Source organism: Lissotriton helveticus, chromosome 3_1, assembly GCF_964261635.1.
Source record: "Lissotriton helveticus chromosome 3_1, aLisHel1.1, whole genome shotgun sequence".
NCBI lineage: Eukaryota > Metazoa > Chordata > Amphibia > Caudata > Salamandridae > Lissotriton > Lissotriton helveticus.
Window position 1 is genome coordinate 275,052,655 of NC_136061.1, and position 26,197 is coordinate 275,078,851.

The 26,197-nt window shown below is 45.9% G+C and overlaps 1 protein-coding gene across 3 annotated transcripts in view; it reads right to left on the reverse strand.

The window, feature by feature from the left end:
- USP32 (ubiquitin specific peptidase 32) overlaps positions 1–26,197 on the reverse strand; it is a 1,745,589-nt gene that overhangs the window by 440,473 nt on the left and 1,278,919 nt on the right. For all 3 annotated transcript variants that reach the window (XM_078679804.1, XM_078679802.1, XM_078679803.1), the window contains exons 25-29: positions 23,106–23,217; positions 20,687–20,898; positions 18,670–18,854; positions 17,669–17,755; positions 12,247–12,367 (exon numbers count right to left, since the gene is read on the reverse strand). In XM_078679804.1, the coding sequence (XP_078535930.1) occupies positions 12,247–12,367; positions 17,669–17,755; positions 18,670–18,854; positions 20,687–20,898; positions 23,106–23,217 (717 nt within the window). The remainder of the gene's footprint in view (positions 1–12,246; positions 12,368–17,668; positions 17,756–18,669; positions 18,855–20,686; positions 20,899–23,105; positions 23,218–26,197) is intronic.

The following is a 26,197-nucleotide window of genomic DNA, read 5'->3' on the forward strand; positions in this document are numbered from 1 at the left end:
CGGTGGCAGAGCCGCCGGGCCAGCAGGATCTGGACTCGGGACCGCGGGGTCCAAATGCGCGCTGGCGGGGCCCAAAGGCATGCCGGTGGGGGTCTGGGGCCTAAAAAGGCGGTCCATGGCAGCAAGAGACTCTTGCATCTGTTTGGGAGACGCCGACGGACCCGGGTATAGCGGATAGGCCGCGGGACTCCCATGCTCTAGAGGAGCCCCTTTCCCCCTCGTCTGCCTCCGAGGAGCGATGGGGGGACATAGGAGAGCGAACACGCTTCTTTGACTTCTTTTAATGGCATAGCTTACTGGAATCCGAAGACTAGGAGCCCGAGGAGCGACGGCTCCAGTCCCATGAGCGGTCCCGGGAACAGCCCCTAGAACCGGAGGGGCGGCGGGACGAATGCTGGACCTCCAGCAACTTCCTACACCGCTCCCGCAAGGCCTTGGCAGCCATAGCTCGACAGTCCCAGGAGTCGTCGTCGGTCTCCAGACAGTAGAGGCAAATGTCGTGAGGGTCCGCCACCGACATATTACAGCGACAGGCCTCACAAGACTTAATGCCGGGCATCCCTACTTGCACCAGGAGTAAAATGGGGGAGACAAAAGTCTCGAAATAGTAGTCAGAAAGTGGCTAAGGTACGTGCTCAATCCAGATCTGCGCTTGCTGGCGCGGAAAAAGAAAGAACCGACGTCAGCGCGCATGGGTGGCGCCGAAGTACTCTCTGTGGTACAAAAGGGGTTGGTGATGGACGGAGCATCTGAACCAATCAAACACTCACATCCAGTAAAAAGTTCTTTAGCCCACTCTGCCACCCCAGTTCAGACATGGCCATATACAAACCAGTCTGACCCTGTGCCTCAAGGGAGCAGTCCAGCCCGAACTGCCAAGCTATACCTTCCCAGGCCCGGAAACAAGCTTCCTAGGAACTGGGGTGGTGTGGTGAGCAAATAAACTATGGATTTAGGCCCAGATCTCTGTACTGGGGTGAATGTATGACATTGTTCTGCATTCTGTCCATCAACTGTTCTTTTTGCATTTGTCACCCGGAGTGGGACGGGTATGCTCAGACGTGAGTCCCGTGCTCTCCACGCCACTGGAGTCAAGCTATCCTGGCTGAAGACGGTTGATAGCCAGAAACCGGTCCTAGGATGCTTGATTCCGGTCTAGGGAAGACATGGCTTGGCAGTTCGGGCTGGACTGTTCCCATGAGTCACAGGGTCAAGGCTGATTTGCATATGGCCATGTCTGAACTGGGATGGTGTGGTGAGCAAAAAAACGATGGATTTAGGCCCAGATCTCTGTACTGGGGTGAATGCATGACATTGTTCTGCATTCTGTCCATCAACTGTTGTTTTTGCATTTGTCACCCCGAGTGGGACGGGTATGCTCAGACGTGAGTCCCGTGCTCTCCACGCCACTGGAGTCAAGCTATCCTGGCTAAAGACGGCTGATATCCAGAAACCGGTCCTAGGATGCTTGATTCCGGTCCAGGGAAGACATGGCTTGGCAGTTCGGGCTGGACTGTTCCCATGAGGCACAGGGTCAAGGCTGATTTGCATATGGACACGTCTGAACTGGGGTGGTGTGGTGAGCAAAAAAACGATGGATTTAGGCCCAGATCTCTGTACTGGGGTGAATGTATGACATTGATCTGCATTCTGTCCATCAACTGTTGTTTTTGCATAAGTACTCTCTGTGACGTCATCTCGGCGCTGAAGACGCCAGTGTCGGACGCGGAGCCGCAGGACACCACCTACTGACGCGCAGGGGTACTGCTAAGCAAAACCTTCCTGATCCAGCCTGACGTCTGTGGATATTATAAGGTAAGGAATCTATCACTAATGTTTCTTTTTCAGATATACGCGGATAATGCAGTCTTTTTTATCTAGAACTGTCTTGGGCCTCCAAAGACTGATAGATTCTTTTGTCGCGTATTTGGAGGAAGAGGACCTTAGTACAGACTTCTCAAAATCACGTTATTGTGATAGGCCCCTGCAACAACAAAACCCGGTCATATTACACTCAAGGCCAGAAGTTGGGTAAAGTAGACAGTTTTAAATATTCAGGGGTTTTATTTAATAACAATATACTGTGGCTACCCCTAGCCACTGTGAAGCAGCAGTTGCTTTCCAAAACTGTTGGTGAATTATTTGATTTCTGCTCTAGAATAGGCCAAAGCCCATTAAAAGCCATGATGGAAAAGTATAATGATAAATGTAAAACAGCCAATTTGTGATATATGGGGGTGTTTGTCTTGTTCAAACACCCAGGTTGAGGAACACTGTTTTTTTTATGACGATTGCTTAGTCTCCTTCCATCTACCTCTCATAACATACTGCATGAGGAACGGGTGCTAGGGTAAATAGAGGATGTTTGCCATGCGATCAGTACTGAGGTGGAAAAGGCAAGAAACCCATTACATTTTTTAGTCCTAAAGGATTGCCTTGACTTAGATAAGGCCTTGTACATTCCTCAGCTAAAACACGTAAAAGACTGTCTTTTTAAGATGCGGCGACCAGTACTTTTCACATACCTGTAAGGAATAGTTAAGAAAGATCTAAACTGGGTGAAAACGTATCCCTTGAGTGCCAAAAGGGAGGCACAAGATTTAGAGAAGCCCTCAGTCCAGGCCTACTTGACTGTTGAAATGGCAACTTAGAGGGGCGTGGTCAAGATGGCGGAGCGGTAGGACACTTACCTCTCAGCTCCTGCCCACCGCTCGCCTGGCGCGGCACAGCACAGCTCCCCCGGGAGTTGCTTGGCACGAGACCCGGTGCGGGAACCCTCGGGGTGCTCAGCGGTCCGTTTTGCGACCCTCACCTGGTCGCTCGGCGGCGCTGGGACCGCGGGGCATGGAGGAGCTCCCGGCCGCCATTACCGCGCGGCCCCGACAACGCGGTGCCGCTCGGCGGACACCGAGGCCAGCTGCCCCTTTCCCGGCCGCCTGCCTACACCCCGGGGCCTCCGCTTGGCCGACTACTAGATTGGTGAGGAAAGGGACCACAGGCTGCTGCGGCGACCGTACTGGCTGGACAGCGTGGAGGTGCTGCGACCTTGTCGGGGGCGCGGGCCACTGAAGTACCGGACTTGCGTGCGCCTCGGCCATCCCTGAGAGTGACGGGGCGCCTGTGCGGAGCGCTGGGGCCTCTGGAGTCGCTTGTGGTCTGTCGGGGGTATCGGCGGTGCGGCGCTTCCCCCGTGGCCGGCCCTGCTCCCGCGAGTGAGGCCCCTTTGCCACGCCTGCATACCTGGAGGATGGTGAAGCAACACGCGGGCCGCACCTACCAGGCACCACACAGCCAGCCTGCGCATGCCCATCGAAGGATCGCCACAGCGGCCTTGCCACATGGAGGGGCCTACGAGGAGATCAGCCCGCGACACTTTGGGCGGCCCCACGTCGGGTCTGGGTTGAGTGCTGCACGGGGGGACCCGCGGCTGCGGGGCGCGCAGATCCCCAGCCTGGTGGGGGTGGTAGGGGAGCCATGTGTCATCGCCTCTCCGCCTAAGGACCTTGAAGAGTGACCAAAGGAGGTGTATGGCTGGTGGGGACGACTGCGGGCCCGTTTGTGCTGCCCCCGGTGACAGGCGTGTGTGATCCTGGCTCCGGCTCCCCGGACGACGCTTTCGCCCGAGAGGGGAGCCCCCCTGTGACACCGGAGCACGGGTTGAGTGCTGCTGCGGACGGCTTTGACCGATGAGGGCCGTGTCGCGCAGATCCCTGGCTCCGAGTGGGGTCAGCCAACGTCGCACGGCTCCTGCAGGCTTGACTCGAGTCTGAGGTCCTACGCTCCGTGTCATCTCACAGACAGGGAGCCGACGAACATCGGAGTGGAGGAGACGGGCTCGCCTGGGCCTAAACTTGCACACCACACTTCACTGTTCTGGGCCAGCTTCACAATAGCCCCATCCCGCCCGTGAGTACTACCCCGGCTGGTGTATCGGATTTACATCAACTGCTCCCGCTCCCCCGCGCTAGTTACGGGGGGGGGGTGACAGCCTTGGATCCAGCTTCTGACGCTCCTTCACACACCCTGGTACCCCTCTCCAGGCCGCCATTGACGTAGGAGCGCTTCTTCAGACGGGTATTCTGTGGGCGCTCCTAGGCCCGTCTGTGTGCAGCAGTTCTCCTGTCTGGCTTCTGTGGGCCGCGAAGGAGCATGTCCAAGGCCTGGAGTATAAAAGTGAAGCCCTTGAAGGAGATCTTCGGTCGTGTTCAGTTCAACTCCGACATGCTACTGTGGATCCGGGGGCAGCGGCGCCCAAGCCACCTGCCGCTTCTGGGGACGAGCCCATAACGAAGGCTTTTTTGGAGTCGCTCTTTCTCACCTTGCGCGAGGATATACAGTCGGTAAAAAGCAAATTTGCACCCAATCTCCTTCCAGGGCCACTCACCGGTCCTATACCAAGATTTTGCGTTAATCACTCTACAGAGACTCAAACATTTCTGGCCTGTGACTGACCACCTGCGACAGCAGGGAATCTCCTACTCCTGGGGACACCCCTTTCACCTCATCTTCTGACTCAACAACAAAATCCACCAGCTTCGCTCGTTGGAGGCCCGCTTGTCGCCTATTGGGCCTGGCGCCGGCGAGCGCCGAGGAGGCTACAGGGGACGAGAGCATGAAACCTTCGACCTCCCCATCGGGCTGGACTAGGCAGACTAGGATGCAACGCCATCGGAAGCCAGCTGCTTCCGCGATAGCGCAGAGTCAACAAGTTGCCCTGGAGACTGCTGCGGAGGCCCTCGCCCGCGAGACCTCGGAGGGAACGTGAGATCCTAGCGGAGAGGCTTCTCTGGCCTCTTACTGAAGCATCCTTGCCGTGTTTGGTGGGCGGTAGGAGGTGGGGTTTTTCGTGTCCCTTTCTGCTGATTGACCATGTTCCTCACTTTGTTGTTTCTGCTGGCCGATCTGGGGCGACAGACTTTGTTTTTTTGCTGGGTGTGGGCTGTTGGGGTGAGGGGGGAGGGAGTTGATCGGGCTGGGTCATGTGGCACTCGTCTTCTAGGGCACCGAGCCTTGGGATTCTGACTTTGTCGTTTGCACGGCAGAGTGCCGGGGTGGGGGGGTGGGGGGCGGGGGGGGGGGTTTGGTGTTCCTTTTTTTTGAAATCCCGTGCCTTTACTACACAGCTATTCTCCTCTTCCTCCAAGAAAACTGCGGGGGTGGCGATATTGGTGTCTAGTACATTTCGGAGTAGGGTGCTTCAGCGGGAGGCGGAGATAAGGGGGGGCTTGCTGGCCTATCGGTTCCTGGTGGCGGACCAGGCCCTGGTGATGGGCTCTGTATAGGCCTCCAACGAGGGGCAGGAGGGGTTTCTCCATAGAGCGCTATCGGCAGCCACTGCCACGGCCAACACTGAGCGACACCTACTTTTGGGGGGTGACCTTAACCTAGTTTTCCACAACCTGACTGATCGCTCCTGCCAAAGATCGGGCCAAGTGGGAGCGATCTCCAAGTCTGGCCTGGCACACCTCCGGGAACTAGGCCTTATTGACCTGTGGAGGCACCTACACCCACACAGCAAGGCCTACACTTACTATTCAGGGGCCCACAAAACTAATGCCAGGCTGGACTCCTTCCTCTGCTCCTCCTCATTGGTGACACTAGCAATGGACTCCGACATTTTGCCCGCATCATTATCAGACCACTCCCCAGTGGTGGCTACCTTATCGCTTCCCGCTGCGCCGGCACCGCAGCAACACTGGTGCCTTCGGGAGTCCCTCCTACATCTTCCGTCGACGGTGGACCGGATAAAGACGGCCATCACACAATTTTTAGCTCATAATGTCACCGCCGAGACCTCGCTGGCAACGCAGTGGTCCGCCCTTAAGGCCGTCCTGCGGGGAGAATTTATCTCCATCTCTGCTGCTAATATTAAAGAACGAGCGCTGAAACGGGCGGAGATCTCGCAACGGGTAACCGAATAAATGCACCAGCGCACCGGGGCGACTCGGGCTTGGCACCAACTGTGCATAGAGCGGAAACTGTTGGCCGCTCTAGACCAGGACAAGCCAGAATACGCGGCTCTTTGCCTCCGTCATGCCTACTTTTCCGGAGGGGATAGATGCGGTCGCCTTTTAGCGAATAAGCTGCGTGAGCAACACCAGAGACCAGGGCTACAGGCCATTCGCACTGTCCGGGGCGACCTGGTGTCGGACGACGTGGCCATAGAAGAGGCTTTCCGAGCGTTCTACGAGTCCCTTTATGCCGGTGACTCGCTTGACCCACGTTCTAGTCAGGTATACCTGGAGGGCGCAACCCTTCCCTCCTTGAATCCCACACAGGCAGTGCTTAAAATGGGGAAATCCCCCGGTCCGGACGGGTACTCGGCAGCCTTTTATAAAACTTGTTGCAATCAGGTGGCCCCCCCTGCTGCGGGATCTTTTTAATTCTTATTCGCTCTTTACATGGAGCCGTTAGCTCAGAGGATTCGGCATCACGCTCTTATTGCGGGAATTAAATTCGGGGGGGATGTTCATAAGATTAGTCTATACGCCGACGATATTTTACTTTCCCTCACCGACCCTGTCCAATCTCTTCGAGCTCTTTTTATTGAGCTGCACAGTTTCGCATAGGCCTCCGGGTTTAAGATCAATGCAGATAAATCGATTGCCCTAAATATCTCCCGGTTGGATTCGACCCTCGCCTCCATTCAGGAGGAGCATCCCGTGCAGTGGTCTACCACCACGGTCCCTATCTGGGTGTCCTTCTGGGCCCCACCATCCCAGCCACAGTTGAGGCGAATTACGCCAAGCTTCGCACACAACTCCGTGGGGAACTACGGAGATGGAAGCACCACTCCCTATCCTGGCTGGGGAGGATCGCGGCCACCAAAATGTCACTTCTCACCCAGATACTGTATCTGTTTCAGACCCTCCCCCTATGCCCTCCGGCAGGCTGAATTCAGCAGACGCAGTCTGAATTGGCTTGTTTCATTTGGCAGGGCCGAAAACCACGTTTCAAGCAGACGATTGCTGTTCTCCCGCCTGAGCATGGTGGGGTCGGGGTGCCTGACCTGCAACTTTACTTCTACGCGGCTCAGCTCCGTAGCCTGGTGGAGTGGCACCAATTGGAGTCTAGTAAACACTGGCTCTTTCAAGACCAGGCAGTTGCCTGCATGCCTTTACAAGGGATCCCCTTCCTCCCGAAGCACTAACGGCCACCTAATCTCTATGCATTCCATATCACCAGCACCGTCATGGAGGCTTGGGACCGGGTCGCCACCAAGCACGAGTTGACGTCCTTTCCCTCTCACTTGACCCCACTGTTTACTAACACTGATTTCACCCTGGGTTTGGACCCTAAAGCGTTCGCAGCCTGTCAGCGTTCCCCTTGCATATCCTTAGGGCACCTTTTTAATTTAGATGGTATTCTCTCGTTCCAACAAATGAGGGATGAATATGGCATTCCGAAAGGGGATAGGCTACCCTATCTACAGGTGCGACACTGGGCTCTTCCCCCGCAGGTTCGGCCCGGAGCACAACGCCACCTCACCTCTTACGAGAAGTGGCTGGTCACGCGCTCTTCTGATAAAAAATTAATTTCTGACCTATACCAACACCTCCTTGTTGCGAATACCCACACTTACAATGCCGGCAGGCTCGGGTGGGAACGCGAGCTGGGGAGAGCTCTCACACAAAGAATGGCGTGGCATATATTACAGGGCCCGACACTCAGCCTACCATGCAGGACTCACCGAAACATTGACTAAAATAGCCACCTATTGGTACCATACACCAGAGCGCCTCCACCAATTCGACTCCCGCATTAATGACTGCTGCTGGAGAAGGTGTGGGGAACTAGGCACACTAGAACACCTACTTTGGAGCTATGATCGGCTTCACACCTATTGGAATACAACCCTTGATGACATTGACTCCCATTTGGACATCCAGCTCCCGCGTTTCCCAGCATATATACTTCTAGGGCTGCCCAACTCCTTGATGTACCCTCTGAAATCATGGCGGGGTCGCCTCATTATAACTTAAACCAAGAAGGGAGGTAGAGCTGTTCGTTGGATTTGTGCTCCACTATGATATTTAAATAAACAAAGGAAATCCAACATCAAGATGGGGGAAAAGGAGAGTGTTCAATGGATATTGAAGCACTCAGTGTTTGATAAAATACCCCTCACACACCAAAAGGCCCCTTGGTGTCATGCTTCATCGGGATGCGGCGTGCTGCGACCTACGGATACGCGGGAGCACTTTCAAGTTGGCTATGTGTGGTGTAACAGTGTGTGGGGTATGTGTTTAAGGTGAGTAGGGAATGTGGTGAAGGAAATTAAAAAGTACCTGGCGCTAGAGTGAAAAAATTCTTTATTCTGAACTCTGGCTGGTACTATTAAAAAACAAGTGCAGGGCGAGATCAAATCTGTTGTGTTAATGAACAGGATCTCTGGTGTGCTGTGTTGTCGACATGTTTCGGAGACAAGCTCCTTCTTCAGGACAGGGGCACAAACTCCCTTCCCTACTCATGTCTTCTTCTACAAAAAATTATGTAATTTTTACAAAAAAGTGAGATTTTTGTATGAATAGGCTAAGTGTGCCTACAGCGGTCTGCTACAAGTGCAATGACTTGTGAAGCCTGGTTGGTGGGCTTCATGAACAGAACGTTGGGGTGCTGCTCCAATGGCTATAGGGTCTGGACACTCTGATCGCCGCCTTACCCCTAACGCTGCTCCGCTGGTATGGTCGCCTCATTGCCATCGCTCTAGGGGCGGCCACACAAAACATCTTAGCGCACTGGAGACCCCCACAGGCCCCCCCTCACACAGGTTGGTTACACCGGTTGTGGATGGTGCTCGGCATGGAGAAGTTATCTCTCGTGCTAGCAGGCAGAGGAGAGGAATTTCCTGAGCTGTGGCGGCCTTTTTTGACTTTGCTCACAGGGGAGTTTCGGGAATTGAGCTGTCCCCGATATTTGCGACTTCTGCGCTTGGCCGATACTCCAATCCCTGAGCAGAGTAGGCCCACACGCTTGCGGAAGGCCAACACCCGCTAAACTTTTTCGCTACTTCTTCCCTGTTTTTCTCTTTTGATTTATGGACAGGGGGGGTGGATGGGGTGGGGGGTTTGGTTGGGTTATTTTTCTGGTGGTATACATGGATCAGTATTGTTGACCAGCTCCTAGCAATTACTTGGTAAAATTATCTTTGCGGACATGGCGCGGGGGAGGAGCGGTGACGTGAGGCCAGCGGCGGTAGGAGCAGCGGAGAGGCGGACATGGCGCGGGGGAGGAGCGGCGGCGGACAGGCGGTGAGGAGCAGAGCGGCGGAGCGGAGAAATGAGGACCGGCGGCTGAGGCGCGAGGAGCGGTGAAATGAGGACCTGCGGCTCAGGTAAGGCTCCAGGGACAATGTCGGGCCAGGCAGGGGACGGGAAATTACTAAAACAATGATCGGGGTCGGGGCAGGCGGGGGACGGGGCAGAGGCACGGGCTGCTGGCGGGGCGGGCGGGGGCACGGGCTGCTGGGCAATGTCGGGGCAGGCGGGGGTAGGGGAAGCCTAAATGCTCCCGGACAAGGTCGGGATGGGCTGCTAGTTTATTTTATGTTTCATACCTATGGTTTACATAGCAAACCCAGATGTGTTTTTTGATAACTTGTAGGTTCTGAACTTTTTTCAATTTTATCCAACACTTTGTGCCATAGGATCTTTGTTTTTACAGTCAGATTTTAACTAAATTGAAATGGTAACCAACTTAAAATGTCTTGAAATGAAATTGGTAAACTTTTTTTATGAACAGTCAATGTTTATATAATTTTGCTATTTTATTTTTATGCTGCCTTATTGATTATTGTAATGTATTTCGTCTGCCCATTTATGGTTTTTATTCAAAGACCGAATAAAGTTGTTTGATGAGGATGATGATGAAATTACAGAGCTCAAGACCCTGTTCTGAGACAAGCCAGGGAAAAGGTTAGCGTGGAGTGTGGTGGTTCTAAATCTGCCATTTTTCCCAACTTGACATTAGTAGTTCAAGAGGCCTAGAAGGGTTAGAATGCTGAAAAGAAAAAAGATAAGATAAGATAGACTATACAATATAACACCCTACAAAGTTGAAAATAATGCAGCAAGGGAAGGTTCATATTTGTTCAGGCCCAGTACAGGCAACAACATTTTACATAAGAGAAAAGTCCATGCCTTGACGCCCTCGCAAGATGAACAAAGAGCAGGCAAAGCCCAACTCAACGACTACTTACAATATTATTAAGTGATAAGGATGTTATCTGGGCAACAAAAGATGTATAATAATAACAATGAACCTGACACTACAAACTTTGAATTGTGGAGTATGTGGTAGGATTACGGTCAATTGTACATTAAATATCAAATAATTTTGACAAGCCTGTAATACAAGTCTGATCACCATCTGGCCTGGATAGTTTCCGAGCCTAGAGCTACAGGGTACTATTTTGGAACAGCTGTTTCGTGTGTGTGGAAATTAACCCCAGCTGTTTCTGTAAATGTAGTTGTGGATGGGAATGTTATACTAGAGGTTTAGCGGTCAGTGTGGGTGGAGGTCGAGATGGAGGGGGGGTTGATTGCAGACTTGTATGTTGTATACTATTGATAACTTCATTAACTGGTATATATACTATTTCTATGCATAAGGATCATACACATTGAAATATAACGAAAGCTGCTAGTGGTAAAATGCTTTACAAAATGTTTAAAATGTTTACATAGGTAGGCATGAGAATATAGCATTGCTGGAGGAACACAGTTTTAGGAAGTACTGTTGTGCTGGCAAATAGAGTGCACATCAGACTACTACAGGCCTGGTCCACAAGTCAGCTGTCCATGAGTTTAATGCAGAAACACACAGAATACTTCACTTGAACTGCCAGCTCTGTTGGGCATTGACTCCCCCACAATAATAATTGAGTAGGCTACAATAAATACAGCAGCTTTCATAAATGGGCAGCTCAACTTTACCTGCTGTTTTGAACTGACCATTGTATTACCTTCCTTTCATGTCTGAAACATTCAGACCAAGCACTGACACTACAGAACTGACCTTTAAAAAGTCTGGCGTGCCCTGTTCTGGAGAAACCCTGGGTTTTTTGCCAATTAGGGTAGAAACATTGACAATCAACAGAAAATGATTTTTTGCATACAACTTGCGGAGTCTGTATGACCTGTGGAATACGACTCATTCCAAACGATTTTACATTTAGTTTGCGGTCAACTTTTTTTACACTTTTTATACGTATTCACTGAAGCAGTTTTTTCATGTTGCACGAACCATAAGCACTATTATTGTACTTATGTATGTAGTATATACACCTAGATGCTCAAAACATTTGCAAAATTATGTTTTCGTTATCTGGTCCTCTTAGGCTACTTGGTGTTAATTTGATATACAGCATTGGCTGCTGCAGTACAGATGTAAACAGGCAATGGATACGACTATAACACAAAATATCAAAGATTAACCTGCAAGTTTTTTTTAGTCTGAATGATTCCCTAGGAACCATTGTTCATATATAGTTGTTGAGATAAGTGACAGAGATTCAAGTAGTGGTGTGTAAACCTACACCATACTCATTAGTACTCACAAAGAGGCATGTAGTGTTCAAATGGGGTAAGTGATTATGCACTCAAAGTACGAGACTGGTTGAATGACTTGATGTATAGTGAGATACCTGACCAGCACACTATGGGCCTTTGAGATGATAAGCATTGTTAAAAATATTAATACACTGCAGATTAATGTACAAGGAAAACTAGAAAAATTACAGTTCCTGAAAGGGAACTGGAAAGGAAAGTATCACCTGAATTGTATGGCTGGTGTCCTCGCCATGTGAGATATATTAACTGTACACAAACTAAACATATACATAATGCATTGGGTATGACTGACTGTAATTGTAGTTGGCAGGTATCTGAATTTTTTTGTAATAACTTGAACAAAAATTATAACTTGAACTTAGCGCAATAGACAGAGGTTAAATACTCAAGTGAAACTGGCGTTATTCTAGACTAAGTATTAACTTACTTTTCCTGGTAATTTTTATTTGATAAGGAATCTTTCATGATAAACAACTCATTTTTATAATAAACCTTTTTTATAATAAAAAACATTCTCTGCAATCTAAATTGTCCAAAAACATATTTCTTTGATACACATCTCAATATAGTCTTTCTTCCACTACATTATGCAATGCATTTCATGGGGTTCCAACAAAAATAATTATTAAAATCCAATTAAAATTCAGTACCCATACAGAATCAGTATTGATTTTACCCGTTCTTGAGATGTCTGATAGCGAAGATGCAGAGCTGTGGGATCCCAATCAACCGCAATGCAGGCATTTCCAATAGAAGCCCGGTCCTCAGTGCAATCAATTTTACAGCCTCTGCAAAATCTAAATCAAAAGCAGACAAAATACCAAGTGAAACATTAATGTTGGTTGAAAAGAACAAGTAACTAACCTATGGTAATGCTCTTTCTGGTGTATACTCTAACCGCGGATTCCTCACCTTTAGAATATTCCCAGGCGGCAGACTGAATTTTGAAATTTTCACAGCAATGCATCTGCGTGCCAGTAGGCGTACCAGGCATCTATGCTTTGGTTTCATTCCACCTCCAAAGTGATGGAGTGGAGCTGCATATAAGCACCACCCCTGTACACCAGCATCCATTTCTTGCTTAAATCTTTGAGCACCCTCATACATGGAGCACAACACAACAATCAGTACCAGTGAACAGATCTCCACATTGGGATCTTTTTAGATGTTAAAAAGAGACGACTCAACAGAACAGGGGGATGGTGGTGGGGGGGGGGGAGAAGAAAATGCAGTTAGATACTGAGTAGCCAACAGGAAGTGTCAGAGGGTAAGTAACTTGTTTATCTGGTATATATTACTGACCACAGATTCCTCACCTTTCAAATAGATAACAAAGCAGTACCTCCCCAAGGAGAAGGGTCTGTGGAGTGTGCTCAGACCAAAATGTCTTGCTGTACCAAACGGAAAACATTTTCTGCCCGTCGGACCTGGTTGTCAAGGCAGTAATACTTTCTTAACATGTGCACTTAGCCCACAATAAAGCCTAACTGATGTCCAGGCCAGGAACTCTGCACAGCAATGCAGTGATAGCCTAAGCACTGGAGGACTCTTAGACCTTCCAGAGGCCACATTTAGCCAATGCATAGCAGATCTTAATGCAAACAACTATTCACCTTGACAGAGTCCTTTTTTGCACTGCCTTGGCTTTCTTTGCCCCAAAAATCCCATCAAAAAAAGGATAATTTACCTATTGGTCTTTGATGCTACCAATGTAAAAGCATAAACTCTCTTGGGATCCAGTTGATGAAGGCTTCTCTCCTCTTTTGGGGGTGAAGCAGGGCAAAAAACACTGGAAGAGTGAAAGACTGTCCAACGTGAAAAGGAGTCACGACTTTCAACAAGAAGGCTGTCCAGGTCCCCAGCACTAGTTTGTCTGGAAAAATGGAGGACTAGGGCAGTTGCAGCAACCGTGCCTGGAGTTAACTCATGCAACGGTCTGAAGTGATTGCAATGAGGAAGACAATCAGAAGAAACAACAAGCAGCTGTACATCAGCTCAAAGCGAGCACACATAAGTAATGTCAGGACCAAGTTATGTTCCCACTATGGCATTGTAAACTGTTTGGGAGGGAATACTTTTTAAACCTTTACTAAACCACATCATGACAGGTGATCTGAGTATGGACAGTTGGTCTGGCAAACGCAAAAAAGCTGAAAAGGCTAACAAATTCCCTTTAATAGTGCCCAACTGCAATACCTTGCTAGATCAAAGACAGACTGAAAATAAAACATCCAACAGGTTAGCTTGTAAGGGGGTCTGTGTTTGGGACTCCACACCAGGCCACAACACTGCCAGTATGCCAGGCACAGATAGACTTTGTAGATGGATGAATGGCAGCAAGGATGACATCCACAATCTCAAGTGAATATAGTCAACTAGATCTCCACACATGGAAGTGTAGCTTGCTTAAGTTCTGTGCAAAACCCTACTCTGCTGCGCCAGAAGATTCTCCCGAAGCAGTACGCTGATCAGAGGACCAATGTTCATGCCAAAAGTTTCAGGTAGCAGATTCTCCCAGCCCAATCTAAAGCCACTACAATGATTTGGGCTCAGTTGTTCCTGATCTTCTTCAGAACTCGAGGCAGAAAAGGCAGAGGCAGAAAGCGTACAGAAATCTCATGCTTCTTTCTAGAAGGTAAAAGTCTCAAAGACGGAACTTTCTTTGGAATCTCAACTCACAGAACTTTGAACACTGCATGTTCTCAATGGTGAAAATGATCCCCATTGTCAGCCTCCATTTGTGATCCAGTCGTTGACGTCAGCTGAGTTCAGCCAACCCAATGTTTAAAGATCCTGCTGGTGGGTTCACAATCAGAGAAGTACCCTGATGACACAGCCAACTCCACAGGGGCCGTGCGCTTTGGCCCAGGATGCTGGACCCCGCTCCACCCTGCTTGTTGCAGTATCATGTGGCAGTGGTGTTGCCCATGAGACCCTGCATTAGCCTCCCCTTGATGGACAACAGGGAGGCCTTCAGCACTAGACGATTGTCCTCCCCCCCCACAGAACGATCTGGACCTTGTACTCAAAATTACCCAGATGGCCTTGTCACCACCATCAGCTCTGAGTGGAATAAGTAGGCAGGTCTGTTGTTGGACTAATTGCAGATGAGCAGGCACCACTGATGATCTTGTGCAGTCTCCTCCAAACCTGGAAAGAATCTATCAGTTTCCTTCTCACTCAGAGGTCAGATTCCACTGTAAAGTTTACATGCCTCCGAACTGCTCTCACCCAGGATTGAGGTTGAAACATCAGGATCATCAGCTGAATGTCCTGGACTCGCTATGAAGGAGAAAAGCCCTAAACACCATCATATTCAAGACAGCAGCTTTGAAAGAAAGTCCCTGTCAAGAGTATCATGCAACTTTGGCGAAATGATCGGGAACCCCAACAATGTCATGAGGTTTGCTGATGTCTGGAGGTGGACCAGACTGACTGTGACAAACCTGCCTTGAATACCAAGTCGTCGAGGTACGTGAAAACTCGTATCATCCTGGGAAAATGTCAGATCCTGCTTCCCACCAGATAGGTGTGCGCCGCTAAGGGCAAACTAAAGTGGCTTGGAGGTTTTTGCCACAGGAGAGGTGGACTAAGAAGAATGGTGCCCTTGGCCTGCTAGATCCCTAATACCGGCTACAAAAGGACTGGGACGAGAGCTGTGCAGGTGAAGGGGACAGGCACAGCCGGTTCACCAACAACCTCAATGGAAATGAAGCACATGAAGCACTTTCTTCTGTTGGAAACTTAATAGATCAACAATGCCGTATTGGGGGGAGGGGGTAGTATCAAGCCCTCTGACCTCTTGCACATCCAGAAACAGTATTCATCATCATGAAGGGAAAAATCATCCATATCACAAACACGGTCATCTTTTCAGGAGGTAAACTTTGTCCAACTCAGAATCAAAATAATAATGGAGCCTCTGAGGACGGCTCTGTGGCTATGCTGTATTGGTGTCTGAAGCAGGGTGTATAGGAACTGGGTGCACTGCAGTAGATTATGAGCATGACTTCAATTGTTGTCAAGATGGATGCAATTTGGGGGTCGGTACAAAAACACCCTCTGGAGCCGATGTCGGATACATAATAAAAGTCGGCACCAAAGTCACTGTGGAACCCCATGCGGGATGGAGAGGCATGGACAGCCGACTGGTCTTCCAGTGGTAACCCGCCAAAAGGCCTCTGCGTATCCTTGGGGGCAAAAGGCCCCCCCAGAGGGAGCAGGATGAGTGCTAAAATATGCAGCATGTCCTCCTTATAGGCCTTGATCTACTGTGTCATCGTCAATGGCTCAGGAAACTCGGGAGCATTTTTCAGGAAAGGATTTGCAGCGAGACCAACTGGCACCTCATGCCCTTGTGACTCTTCTTTTGATAGATACTTGCGGGATGGGGTAAAGTACCACTTTGCTCTCTTGTGCTCCCTCTTCCACGAAGACTTCTACTTACTTTACAATTTCAACTACGAAGAAGATCTGTCCGGAATTGTCCTTAACTGTGGGAGCAGATGCATGCTCTCGATCTGGAGTGGGATCAGGCCTTATGCAAGGTCTGTGATTTCTTCCGATGTCTGTCGACAAACAGTTTAGCTTCATGATCCTAGATCGAATTCGGGTGCATGAGGGTACACTCTTCACACGAATTGGAGTTGTGCCCTAAGCCCAGACACCAAAGGTGACCCTCATGTGGGTCAGTCACTGACAACTGGCTTGAACCTTGCAGTTTTAGGTGGGGACATTGTTCCCTGGCAAAATGCTTTTTTTTTTAAATTAATGAAAATTAGAATAGCAGTCCGGATCCGCACAAGAAGGTCCGGAAAGAAAGGAACTGATGTGGAATATATGCACCCCTGCTCCATCACATCTGGGTCAGATCAACACCAATGCAGAGATGTGCGACACGCATGAGTAATGCTATGGAAATTGACATATTTCCAGTGTGGCGCCTGGCGATAATTCTAAAGGTGAGGAACCTGGGGACAGACGTACCCAGAGAAAGTTAATGTACCCCATTTTTCTACAAATAATGGTACAGGTGTTGAATAAAATTAATAAGGTTTGAATAGGGTGTTATTTATGCTTAAAAGAAACCACTCAAAACAATAATAGCCATCTGAAAGTGCAGACAGGTTGGTAAAAAGCCTAAGCAACATAGGAAATGACCTAGGTCAGTTGTGAATTGGACAGGCGAATGACTGTTTAGCAAGATGCAAAGCCCGTAAAGTGGTGGACTATGCAATTAATGTTCCCATTATAGGCATGTAGCTAGTAACTAAGTGTTTAAAATTCATGAGGAAGCCATGTAGGAGGGCAGGCAATTTTTCACATTACAAGCATTATGCAGAACTGACAAGATATGTTAAATAGTTTAACTTAGGGGCGGATCCTTCAAAGAAATAAGAATGATGAAAAGGCAGATCATCATATTAAATAATCCTAGGCCATGGAGGTATGTGACTGGAGTTGGTAAACTAAGTTACCTTTGAAAATCTTAAAATGCTAAATGCTTCTCTGGAATTAAATCAGATGTAGGTGCAGATCAACTTTTTGCTTCATTTTTGTCGCTACAGACGGTCTTAGATTAACAAATTAGAGGGTGTCCGTTTGTGTGTGGGTGTCACAATTTACAACATTAACATTGCAAATCACCTATTAAGAGCAGGGGCTTTACTCCTAGCAAAAGTGGTTTAACTAATGTGACCTAGCATTTTCAAATGGCACTCGATCATTGGGATTTCTTAGTGAACTGGCAATGTTTACACAGAGGATGTTAAAATGAGAGGACGTTCATGAATTTGTAAAGGCTACAACATGACAGAGGAGGGACTCAATGACCATTAATCTTTATTCATTTTTGCAACAGGCGTATTAAAAAAAAATCAAACAGATTTACTTCTTTGAAGACCACTATATAAACTGAGATTCCGATAACTAAAATTTGTAAGCTATTCCCAGTTCACAAACTACACAAAGCTAAATCTCTGAGAAGATATTGGTGATGTATGCCTTTTAAATTTTCTACTCAAGGGAAGGAAACCAAAACATACATGAGGTACAAGGTAAAAACACATTCAATGTGTATCTATTGAAAAGAAACTTACCTGTACCATGGACACCAAGCACAAGAATTGCCGTCCTTCTGCACAACGCGTAAGGTAAATGGATACTGGTATCCCATGCTGTCATCACTGAAACACAGGACCAACACCGCAAAGAGACATTAGCATGGTCCAAATTTCAGTAGAATATTTCTAGATTTTCAATCATTAAAATTATCCAATGCTATATTATGTCAATGTTGTGCTAATATTCTTACCAGACAATGGTTTGATATGAATGAAAATAAGGAACACACTATTCATTTCACAGGTCGGCCAGGTATTCTGAAAATACCTATTTATTTTACTAATATTATTTGCAGTGTATAAAGTATCCTAAATGAGATAAGGTTCTATGACGTGTTTTAAAACTAACTTTAAGCAACAATACTGCACCAAACGCATGATGCGACTTTCTTGGCTACTCTTCTACAAATGCTGAATGCTGCCTGAAAAGGTCAGCCTTGATGCTAAAATAAATAATGCCAATTACTGATGTTGGGCCTAGACATTAGAGTCGTCCCATTTAAAAAATTCTCTCAAAATGCTACAGCCATTTCAAACTAGCGCTAAATATATTGCACCTTTAAATTACATACATGCACAGCCTTAAATTATGGTTAGTGCATCTGCTGGTACCTTACAAAAAGCAGTGTCAATCTGATTCATTCTAAGACCCCCAGGAAAGAAAGTTAATTTATTGCTGGAATATAAGCCAGCTCAAATTCATGGTACATCTTTAGCATGGCAAGAAGCCAAAGAATGAATCAAATGGATGGATAGAATGAATCACTGAACAAATCAGGCAAGTTGAAGAGTCATGTATGTTAAGGAATTTATGATGAGAAACCAACTCTCCTAATTTAAGAATCCAGTGAGCCCATATTTTCTAGCAGTTAGTTATATTCATTACTGCCTTCAGCACTGCAAGAATGATGACACATAAATGTAGGACAAGATCACGAGAAAACAAAATATGGGTACCACAAGAGCAGGATACTCACCAGTCCTGGGCATGGTTACTTGCTTCTTGGGGAGGAAGAGGGCTAGCTAGCCGGGAGACCTGGATCCACACAGCATCATACAAATCCTTCTTCTGGGTACTTACAGTGCAAGGGACAATCAAAGGCATTCCAAAAAGGCTGGGACGATTTTTCTGAGCCGATAAGAAATACAGTTCGGTCCGCATCTAATTAGAAATAAAGATATGGACATTGAGGAGGTGGCAACATATTATCAAGAACTACTGCAGAGAATAAACTGTTATTGGTGAGCTAACTACAGAGGCCTCCTAACATATGATGCAATTTAATGCCTGTGATCTGTTTTTGTGAGTCATCTTTTTGAGTTTGAAAGGATCTCGCCATAAGCAGGTTAAATTGTAATTGAGGACATTAGTCCTCACATGAAGCATTCCACAGGATTTCTCATGAATATGCTACTGCATCAAAAGCAATGTGAAAAGATTGAGTAAGGATCATTGGATTACATAGTCAATATATTTCAATAATGGTCTTAAAACCATTAGATATATATTAATGATATAAGTAAGACCTAATAAATCTTAGCGAATTCCATAACAGCAGTTTCAGGTTGAAACTTGGAGTGCTCTAGGTTCTTGGCATGCACAACATAGGATGAAGGAGGAAAGTATTTTTTGAATGAAAGATTTCTTTCACCCTCAGCAATCTGGCAAATAAAACTATATTGTCGGTGACTAATATCATGCGATGTTCAAAAGCAACATCACATGAACCTAAAAGCCAAAAAAAACATGCAAAACAGCTCACCTCTGATCTTAAAAGGCACAATTCCCAGAGAATTGGGGCAATATTATCTTAACATACGAATTTTAAAATAATTATAAAATACATCTTGTATAAATAAGGAAATGACCACATATAAAACGTACCAGTCAATACATCACTGAGTTGGATTACCTGGAGAAGTTCTTGCACATATTGTTGAGAAAAAGAAATCATAGTATTTTCTTGTCAAATCAAGGACTCAAAAGATGGGGCCCTTTTCAAGTTTGTTTTTTAAATACCCCCACCACAAAACTCTTCATACTCACATGCACTAGCATTCTCAGACACACGCGTACGTGCGTGCTTGTGCACACACATACCCACTGTGCCAAACAAACACATGTACACAAACACGTGCGTACCGTGTCAATGTGCAATGGGAGACAACCTGTTACGATTAAAACAGGGACACACCAGTATTGCACTGTTACAGAACACTAACGCACCAGAAAGAGTACAAGTGACCTAAACTGACTGCTAGTGGGACCCACAGACCGCTTCAGATTAAGCACTTAATAGACAAATTTGGTTTAGTACAGTGAATAATGTAGTTTGAAACATTAACTAATCTGTTATTAGACAATATTTAATAATTTGACAAAAGTAATCATGACGAAACAAAACATGGTTAACCAGATGTTACAAAATTATTCAAAATTATACAGTGGCTAAGAAAGCAGAATGGGTTTTGTGTATTGACATATCCAAACTTGTGCCACAAGTTTCAAACAATGTAAAAAAAATTATCAAATAAGACAAAGGGCTACGTAATGTAGTCAATACAACCTGAGAAACGGCCATGGGTCTTGTACCCCTTTTTCGGCACCAGGGCTATTAGTACTCACTGAAGCATTGTTGAGAGATCCCATGGGAATTACACACGTAACATAACCCTATCGTGCCTCTATGGCTCAGAAGTCAATTTAAAAGGGTGCATACATATAGCCAATGGGCTGCTAAAAGGTTAGACTCAAATTAATCCATAAGCCTTAAAAGCCCTATTAAAAACTCAAATAGTGCTTGCCAGTTAAAATTACTCCGCTGTCTTCAACGTCTTGCAAATATTCACAAAGGCAACTGTACAAGAAAGAACATACTAAGATATCAGATACCTTGCTAAGCATTACAACAAACTTTGCTGTTACTACAGAACTCGATGGTACAGTGAAATAAAAACCTCTTGCTCCCGTCGCAATACCACGTGCACACTTACCATTTTTCTATGAACAGCGATTATGTATCCTATAAAAGGACTTTCCGGGTGGACTGAAACATGACTGTATAGGACTCCATTGGGGAGACTCCTCTCTGTTCCACATGGCACTACAGTGTTTGGCATTCCATTGGGTATGAGAGTAGGTCTACACACATCACCATTAGTGGAATTATGTTGAATGCCATTAGAAGATGGCACGATGCAGGTATCTGTGAATTTAAGCAAATAAAAAACAATCACTTGATAGATGAGACTTTATAAGTATTTTAAAGATAAAGGGTGATTGACACAAAGCTTTCTTTGGCTACTTTGCTTGATTTTTTTATTTTATAACACACATTTGGGTTCACCATTACTTGCATACAGTTTCAAACACAAATATACTAACATACTTTCAATAAAACAAAGTCTGAAAATATTACTGTAACAAATATCATTGTTAATTCATCTGATAATGTGGTACCTTCTGGATGTGTGTGAGAGAACGTCAGCCCATCTTATGCTCTCAAAATGTAACTGAGGCATTTTCATAAACCTTGTACTCACTCAACACTAACTATCCATGGCCATCTATCAATGAGTCTCTTTTTAGGTCAGCCAATGAGCACGGAAGAAATGTGGATGCAGAAGACTATTTAGCACTACAGTGCCAACAATTCAAATCAATATATCGCCTTAGCATGATATAGTAAATACAAATTGAGTACATGCACACCACCATTTCCAGTTCACATCTGGCCAGCAAGCAAACCCATGTCTGAACAAGCGAATGACAGCGTCTGTCTTGTCAAATTCCACTTGTACCCTGCACAAAACTAGATGTTGGCTGCATTAACTGCCAATGGTACTTAGCTCTTCAGGTCTCACTATGTACTAGAAGCAGAGACTTTCTGTGTATATCTATTGATGTTAAATATGCATTCAGCCGTTACATGTTCTTGTTTGCTGACTATTTCATTATTTATCATTAGGGGGGAAAAAAAGAAAAAAGCTGAATTTTCTGGGGAAAAGTAATCAGACAAGTCATTAATTCTATTCTGTTATACACAGGGCCAAACCTAACAAATTGTTACCTTGCTAAACAGCAAAGAACTGCCCATATTATTGATGAAAACTACTGAAAAGTACCAAAACGACTATCAATGGATACATGGGCCTGTGTGAACTTTACAAAAATTAGTTGAACATTTTAAATTACATTTATAGTATCTCCTTTTAATTTACAGTTCATTAAAGAAAATATACTCGTAGGCTCCAAATATTGTCAAATTGTTTATGTTTAGATTCTATTATTTTAGTAATGTAAATGTGTTGTGCTTTCATTAAACAATACAACACACAATCATCGTCTGTTGGGGAAAAAGTAAAGAAGAACCTGAAAGCCCAATATATTTGTGGCTCCTGTGCCTTGAATGAAGACGATATACAAAGCTGAAGTCCACTGAGAAGGTTGGATACAGACTACCGAAGACTTACAAAAAAAAAATTAAATTAAGAAATGTTCTGCCTAATAACTGTATTCCATTGGTTTGGATAGCAAATATGCTAGGAAAAAGATCAGATGAATCTTTGATATTCAAGAACATTATGGTTTGTACAAATGCTATCTCCAATAGGAAGGAACATTAACAAGTTCCAGCCCTAATACATTTTACTGATGCTACTTTTGGTTTCAAATTTAGACTCCATATACATATAACAATTCAAACTGGCGACTAGCAACAACGGTGCCAACTGCAAAAAAACGTAATAGGTGAAATGCTTGTAGTTACCTCAGCTGCTGATAATTATTTTCGGTCCCATTCCAGTTTATCATTGTTTCTCATTTTTCCATTACACCATGCTACTCGTTGAAAAAGCACTTTGACGCCTCATCGGGGGTAGTAAGAGCTTCATAAATGCAATTACAATACAATTATAGATGAGGACCAACCTTTACTGAAATCGGACTTAGTCCTGCTCCAAAGGAAACAGTCCGCAATTAACTGCCAGGCTATGTCCCCTCTAAAGGAGAACAAAAGCAACCCCAGATAAGTTTTGGCCTTGTTGGGATTACTTGTAATGCTTTGTTGCAGTCTGTAGTTGCATAGTGGACACAAAAAGGATACACTGGAATGAGGCTCAGATTAGTTACCAGTTGCTGAGATTAACTCAAGCATTCCACATGTCACATCATTGTTTTTGCAGAAGTATGGAAATAACTATCTACAAATCATCAACTTTTATTTATGCTCAAGCAGAAAGTCATGGTGCATGCAATCTACTGGGAGAACCACAGTGACAAAAGTTTTCCACTATAAAACACACCATAAAGAAAACGTGAGTGATAAACATTAACGTTTTAAATTATAAGTGCTAATGTCTCTTCAATCTACATCCTATTCAGAAAAGGAAGAAAACACATTTAGTGTTTTACCTGTTTGCACAGGGCTAGAAGCAGAAGTAGGAGAGCCTGGAACTGGTATCTCAAATGCACAAAGAAAGCCACTTGCTGATAACCGAACCTTTTGGTTGTCTTGCGGAAAGTTCTTTAGCGTAAAAGAAACAAACAAAACTATTTTATTCTTAAAATAACAATTTTCTGACATGTCAGACTATATACCAACCACTTTGTCAATCCTAGGTATTTCAATTCGGATGCGTGTGTTTAGCACAGGCAGATAAGCATTTTTATAAGAGTAACTTCAGCGTATGCAAGTGCAGCACAGTTATTCTTGGTAGCAATCTAAAACAAGCATTTGCCAGAGCAAATATGTCTGGTTTGATTGTAATACACAAAATAGGAAACAATTGGCGCCATTATTCCACAAATGTAAAATTGTAAAGCAGAAAGATTGCAGCCATTTCACACAAAATTGTTTTCTATAGCAGAATGTAAACATGCACGATACGCCCTAGCATTTCAACCAGAGGCGCTCCAAAACTACCTATTTAGAAACAGAAAAACAATGAATAAATGACACCAGGGGCATCATGGCCGAGGTGGCCAAGATGGCAGCATATCTGCTACCGGTCACCCTTCCAACATCCGGCATCATGTGTGACCTGACAGCTGCATTTTGGCGCTCCAGCTGCACTGGAGGAGGGTCCAGGTAATAGGGCTGCCAAAAGATCCGTCAGGAGTGGCTAGCCGGTACTGCGATGCCAAGGCAGGGCCCGACCGGGACACCGATCTCCACCACTAACCTAGCCTGGCCGGAGCACAGGGAGCCTGCAGTGGCAGCTCCTTGGCAATGGCGGAGGAGAGTCGCCCCACTGCTTAGCTAGCATCAATTTATTTTTCGTTTGACGGCTCTGAGCCAGTTTGTGCATGGAGGGGCGGGCCATGGGAGGTGATTATTGTATATTGTTCGATTACTTAAAATCATGACAATTTAAAAACAAAGAAAAATACGTTTCATCTTAATGCAACAAAAAATTTAATTTTTTTAACAAAATGCAATAGTATGTATGAATAATTATTGTTATTATTATTTTCACACAAGAAGCAGCTAAAAATATGTCTAAAAACGTAATGACATTATTGGTGAGTGTAAATCCCGCCCCGACTTTCAGTAAAACATACAAGGGCTCCACCAGTAAGAGTCTTGGAATTAAATAGGGGACGGGGGGGGGGGGGGGGGGGTGGGTGGTTCCAGACCAGTCATGAAACTGAAGATTGTGGCGATGGTTCCTGCAAACCTACGGAGTTAAGTTTCTTTGCAATTTGGAAAACAAATGTTGCATACGTAACATTTAGCATTGTGTTGTTGGTGTTCATTGCTGAATTGATGGCTTGTCGGCATGATCCAACGCCGTGCTTGATCCATTCACCTCGCAACAACCGCCTTCTATCCTTGAGAAATGCTGGGCAAACACACACCACATGCTCAATTGATTCCGTGTAATGACCACGGCCCCTACAATTAGTGTCCTCATTTGAACGACGCCATGCAGGCAAGTGTTTTAAAAATGGCCATCCGCCCATCCTCAGGGCCATAAATCTTTTCTTCCAAACAGCTGCATAGGTGCTTGAAAGATATGGGGCCTCTGATCTGAGTTTGAGCTCAGTGATTATCGACCAGGCATGTTTTCGTTTAGACAATTGTGCCCTGTCCTGATGGAAAGACCTGAGGCGAACACTTCTTTTAATGAACAATTTAAGTGCCTGCTGGGGTGGATTGGTTCCCCAATAATCCTTGGCATCGAGCAATTTCAAAGAGTGGTCAAGGAAACATTGATGTTTTTGACTGGGGTGACCTGCTGATATTTCTTGCTACAACTTGGTCTCCAGGCTTCCTTCCCTTGAATTACGCAGTCTGTGGCACAACTTGATGAATGCACCTGCACCAACGCCCTCATGATTCAGAAGGCCGAGCTCGAGCCTGATCTGAGAAGCCGGGGAAGCCGATTTCGGAAGGTGCCAGACTTGTTTGTAAATTCTGGTTGTTGTTTTATTCAGCATTGACGAGTCGCTCCCCAACATTATATCTTTGCCGTAGGTTAAATAGTTTGTAACCTTTGCCTTCATAACTGTCAGGAGGGGGGATAAGCTTGGGCCAAATAACTGCGCCGAAACTTTCATCATTGCTGCTTCAAGGGACAATTCTTTTGCTTTGACTGCTTCTTTCTGTTTTACAAAAGAGCCCTTGGAATCCATGTGAATACCCAGATATTTATATGATGTCAGTTTCAATTTTTTTGCCATCAAAAAACCACCCACCGGTTTGCGGCTTCCGATTGCCGAAGGTGATAGCTTTCGTTTTTGAGAGATTTAATTCCAGAGCATTACTTGATGTAAAGGAAAGCAGCTGGTCAAGAAGTCTTTGTAAACCGACCCTTGTGTGGCTGAATAAGACAAGATCGTCTGCATAAAGCAAGTTGCTAATTCGGGATCTACCAAGTGAGACGGGATGAGAGTTGACCTTGTCCAATAGATGGGATAAGTCAGAGATAAAGAGATTAAGCAAAAGAGGGGCCGACACACACCCTTGTTTGACTCCACAGAGAGTCGGTATTTTTCTTGAGACGTGTAACCCGTCGCCCAATTTGATGCGAATCCAGGTGTTTGAATGAAGTTGGATTATTAATTTTAACAGGACACTCGGGATTCCCCATTTTTGTAATTTGTGCCATAAAAGATCCCTAGGCACCCGGTCGAAGGCCGCTTTAAAGTCAACTAAGCAGCAGTGCAATGGCATTTTTAAGGATGCTGCTTTCTCCATAAGTATGGATAGGGCCAGTAGGTTGCTAGTAGTGCCCGATTTGGCCACGAGGCCGGTCTGATTAAATGGCAGCCGCTGAGTTTTTAGCGCCCAGGACGACAGATCTTCCAACAAGAGGCTGGCGAAATACTTGGAGCCTACGTCTAGGAGTGCTATCATCCTGTAGTTTTTAGGATCAGCTCTTCTGCCTCCTTTAAAAATTGGGTGAATTATTGCTCTTTTCCATGAATCTGGTATATCGTAGGTGTGTCGGCAATGCAAAAATAGTGGGGCCAGATGTTCAGACCAAAGCGTAGGATCAGCT